We start from the raw sequence: 2,885 nt of genomic DNA on the forward strand, positions 1-2,885 counted from the left end.
CTGCATCCAAAGAGGGGTGTGTGGGCGTTGTCGAGACCCTCCAGCGGGGGTGGTGGGAGTACGGGCGGCGAAAGCAGGGTGTAGGGCTGGGCCAGGAGGGTCCCAGGACCGCAGAGACGAGGGTAGCGGTGGGCCTTTCAGGATGCGTGGCCAGAGAGTAAGAAGGCCTTACCAGGGCATACAGTTGTCCGCCGCTCTGAGGCGAAAGGGGGAGCGGAAAGGGTTGGGCTGTGGAGGGCTGGTGCCCCCTCCCGTGGCCACCGCCATGGTCTGGTCGTCCATCACACAGCCGTACTCGCTGCTCTCGGTGAAGAAGGCCGGCACTCGGAGGGACTGAGGTGGGGGCGGGGCCTCAGACACTTTCAGAAAGGATCCCAACCACATGTACCTCCCGAGGACCCAGGCGGACCGGGATGGGGAGAGGCACGAGGCAGGCACAGAGGGGGGCAGGAGGACCCGTTGGCACACCCCAGGTCTGTAGAGCAGATGATGGAGAAGAAGAAACTTTCAGAAAAGGAGGAGGGACCGGGCAGGAGGTGAGAGAAGGTCCCTTTTGTCCCATCCCCCACCTGTAACCGGGGCAGCGAGCTCAGCCAAGTGTCCTTTAGACCAAAGCCAGAGTTAAATCCTGCGGAGGAAAGGAGAGCAGGGAGAAGCTGGCTCCCAGGGCCTCCTCCCACCTCCCCCTCCCCCATGCTCCTACCCCAGGCGCTTACCGATAACCAAGTCAGGCTTGGGCCCCTGGAGCAGGTGGTAGGGCCGTGCAGACACCTTGATCTGCAGGTCCCTGCGGCCCCCCTTCTCCTTAGTCCCAGAGCTTAGCCGTGCTGATACCCCGGAACCAGGACGGACAGATACTTCGAGGTCATCCTGGGGAGTTTGGAGTGGGGTGGAGAAGCCAGTGGAAGTTTTGGTACTGGGAGATGCATCAGGTAAGACGGGGAGAGGAGGCAGGGATCGGAAGGGCAGAGCCCAGCTGGGAGGACAGCAGGAGGGTTAGGGCTAAAGAGCAGGGCACCCCCCTCAGCCCTCACCCTCTGCAGGGTAAAATTCTGCTGGTCACTCTCAGGGGGCAGGCTGTCACCCACAAACTGCAGCTCCAGGGCCACGTGGGGGAGTAAGACCAAGAGCTCCTGAAGGGCAAAGAGGACAGATCTGGGTCCCACCCTGCGTCCACCTCCACACCCAAATGCTCAACCCTCAGGCCTGGAGGGACTTACCCAAAACACCATGATGAGGTCAAACTCCTTCCCAGCCTCCATCACGTGGATTTTCAGTGACTGTTTGTTCTGGATGTTGAGCTCAGGGACTGGGTGATAAGCTAGTCATTTAAGAATACGGTCTCCTTCTCCCCTCCCTCCTGTCCCCTTCCAAAAAATGGGGCACCAGATGGGTGATGACGTAGTACACAGTCAGCGGGTAGGTGAGAAGCACAGCCATGGGGGAGTCCAAGCTGAGCCCCCGCCATGTGTAGTAATCCTGCCACGAGCCTGGGGAGAGTGGGTTACTGGGGACCTTGCCCCAGGCCTGGACCCCCACCTCTCCTGTCCAATAGCCCCTTTTCTCGGCCACCGAGTCTGCTGGCCCTCCAGTCCCCGTCCCTACCCCTAGCTCCCTCAGGGCCCCTCCAGCTCACCAAAGAGGCCCCTGGGTGGATCTGGGGGCACAGGAGGCATCAGAGCAGGCCCATCCCCCTGAAGAAGCTGGTAGGGATCTCCTGAGAGGATGAAAGAAGAGGAGCCTGGTGTCAGGGAGGTCTCCACCTGGCCTCTTCCTTCTTCCAAAGGAGCTGTGTTCCCTGAGAGAGGGCCTGGAGCTGCAGCAGGAGGAATGGGGAGCTGCCTAGGGATGGGGCTTCTGGATGGGCTGGGCAGGGGTGACTTTTCTGAGGGTTGAGGAGAGGCATGAAATGCCCTGGTGGTGGTGGTGAGGTTTGGTGTGTATGTGGAGGGGTTATCTAGGACCCGGACAACTTTTTGCTCTCCCGTCCTTCCCTCTAGTCTGAGGGACTTATGCCTGGAGAGAGGCCCCACACACCATTGAGAAGAACGCTGAGGGATGGCGTGCTGCCCCTTGGGTGCCCGGGGGTGCCAGGGCCTGGAATCAGCATGCTGAGCTGGGTCCAGTAGCCGCGAGTGAGGCCTCGTGAGGCCAGGAAGGCCTCCTTGTTAAAGGTTTCACTGGTCACCTCTGGAGAAGGATGAGGGGAGGGGTTGAGGGCCTGGTGGCCAGGATTCCAGACTTTGGCTCTCCTCAGTCTCTCCCCAGGACCCTGAGTCTGAGTCTGGTTCTAGTCAGGCAGAGAACTATTAACATTTCTGAGTGTCTACAGCGTAGCCCAGAGAACCCATATAACAATTCCATGGGATTTAACATTTGTTAGTCTGCCCATTTCACAGTTGAGGAAATAGCTCTAAGAAGTAAAGCGATTTGTTTCAGGTCACCAGTTAGTGGTGAAGCTGAGAAGCAAGTATTTGAATCCCTACTCCCGAATCCCATAAGTTCTCTCAGGGACCAGGGCGCTCAGTTCTCAGCTCCAGAGATGCTGTGTCCAGCCCCAGGGGTCTAGCCCCCAGCCCCAAGTACCCAGCACCCAGCTCTTATTCCAGGGATCTAGATTCCAGCCCCAGGCACTTAGCCTTCAAGCCCAGGACCCTGTTCCCAGGCACCTGGGGCCCCAGTTCCAAAGACCGGGTCCCACTTTCCCCCACCCATCCTGACCTTCTTAGGGTACCTGCAGTGTAGGTAAAAGGCAGAGTTGCCAGTTCTCCGGCCCGCTGCATGAAGGCTGCAAGCCTTGGGCACCAAAATCGATGGCTCACATCATCTGGGGATCGCTTCCAGTCAGCCTGGAGACAAGCCTCTCCGCAGTACAAGACAGCGCC

The 2,885-nt window shown here is 59.3% G+C and overlaps 1 protein-coding gene and 1 long non-coding RNA gene across 2 annotated transcripts in view; one reads left to right on the forward strand and one right to left on the reverse strand.

Annotated features, from left to right (window-relative positions):
- The window catches only part of LOC112393565 (uncharacterized), a 3,059-nt gene extending 982 nt beyond the window's left edge, over positions 1-2,077 (forward strand). Inside the window, exons 2-3 of the long non-coding RNA XR_003001956.1 lie at positions 810-932; positions 2,001-2,077. This is a non-coding gene — a long non-coding RNA (uncharacterized LOC112393565). The remainder of the gene's footprint in view (positions 1-809; positions 933-2,000) is intronic.
- ZMYND15 (zinc finger MYND-type containing 15) overlaps positions 1-2,885 on the reverse strand; it is a 6,781-nt gene that overhangs the window by 976 nt on the left and 2,920 nt on the right. Inside the window, exons 4-12 of the mRNA XM_024735821.1 lie at positions 2,735-2,885; positions 2,038-2,190; positions 1,637-1,717; positions 1,374-1,490; positions 1,221-1,309; positions 1,035-1,133; positions 717-870; positions 570-628; positions 173-333 (exon numbers count right to left, since the gene is read on the reverse strand). The exon at positions 2,735-2,885 is cut by the window's right edge and continues 58 nt beyond it. Of these exons, the coding sequence (XP_024591589.1) occupies positions 173-333; positions 570-628; positions 717-870; positions 1,035-1,133; positions 1,221-1,309; positions 1,374-1,490; positions 1,637-1,717; positions 2,038-2,190; positions 2,735-2,885 (1,064 nt within the window). The remainder of the gene's footprint in view (positions 1-172; positions 334-569; positions 629-716; positions 871-1,034; positions 1,134-1,220; positions 1,310-1,373; positions 1,491-1,636; positions 1,718-2,037; positions 2,191-2,734) is intronic.

The sequence above is a fragment of the Neophocaena asiaeorientalis genome, unplaced genomic scaffold, assembly GCF_003031525.2.
Source record: "Neophocaena asiaeorientalis asiaeorientalis breed wild unplaced genomic scaffold, Neophocaena_asiaeorientalis_V1.1 scaffold129, whole genome shotgun sequence".
NCBI lineage: Eukaryota > Metazoa > Chordata > Mammalia > Artiodactyla > Phocoenidae > Neophocaena > Neophocaena asiaeorientalis.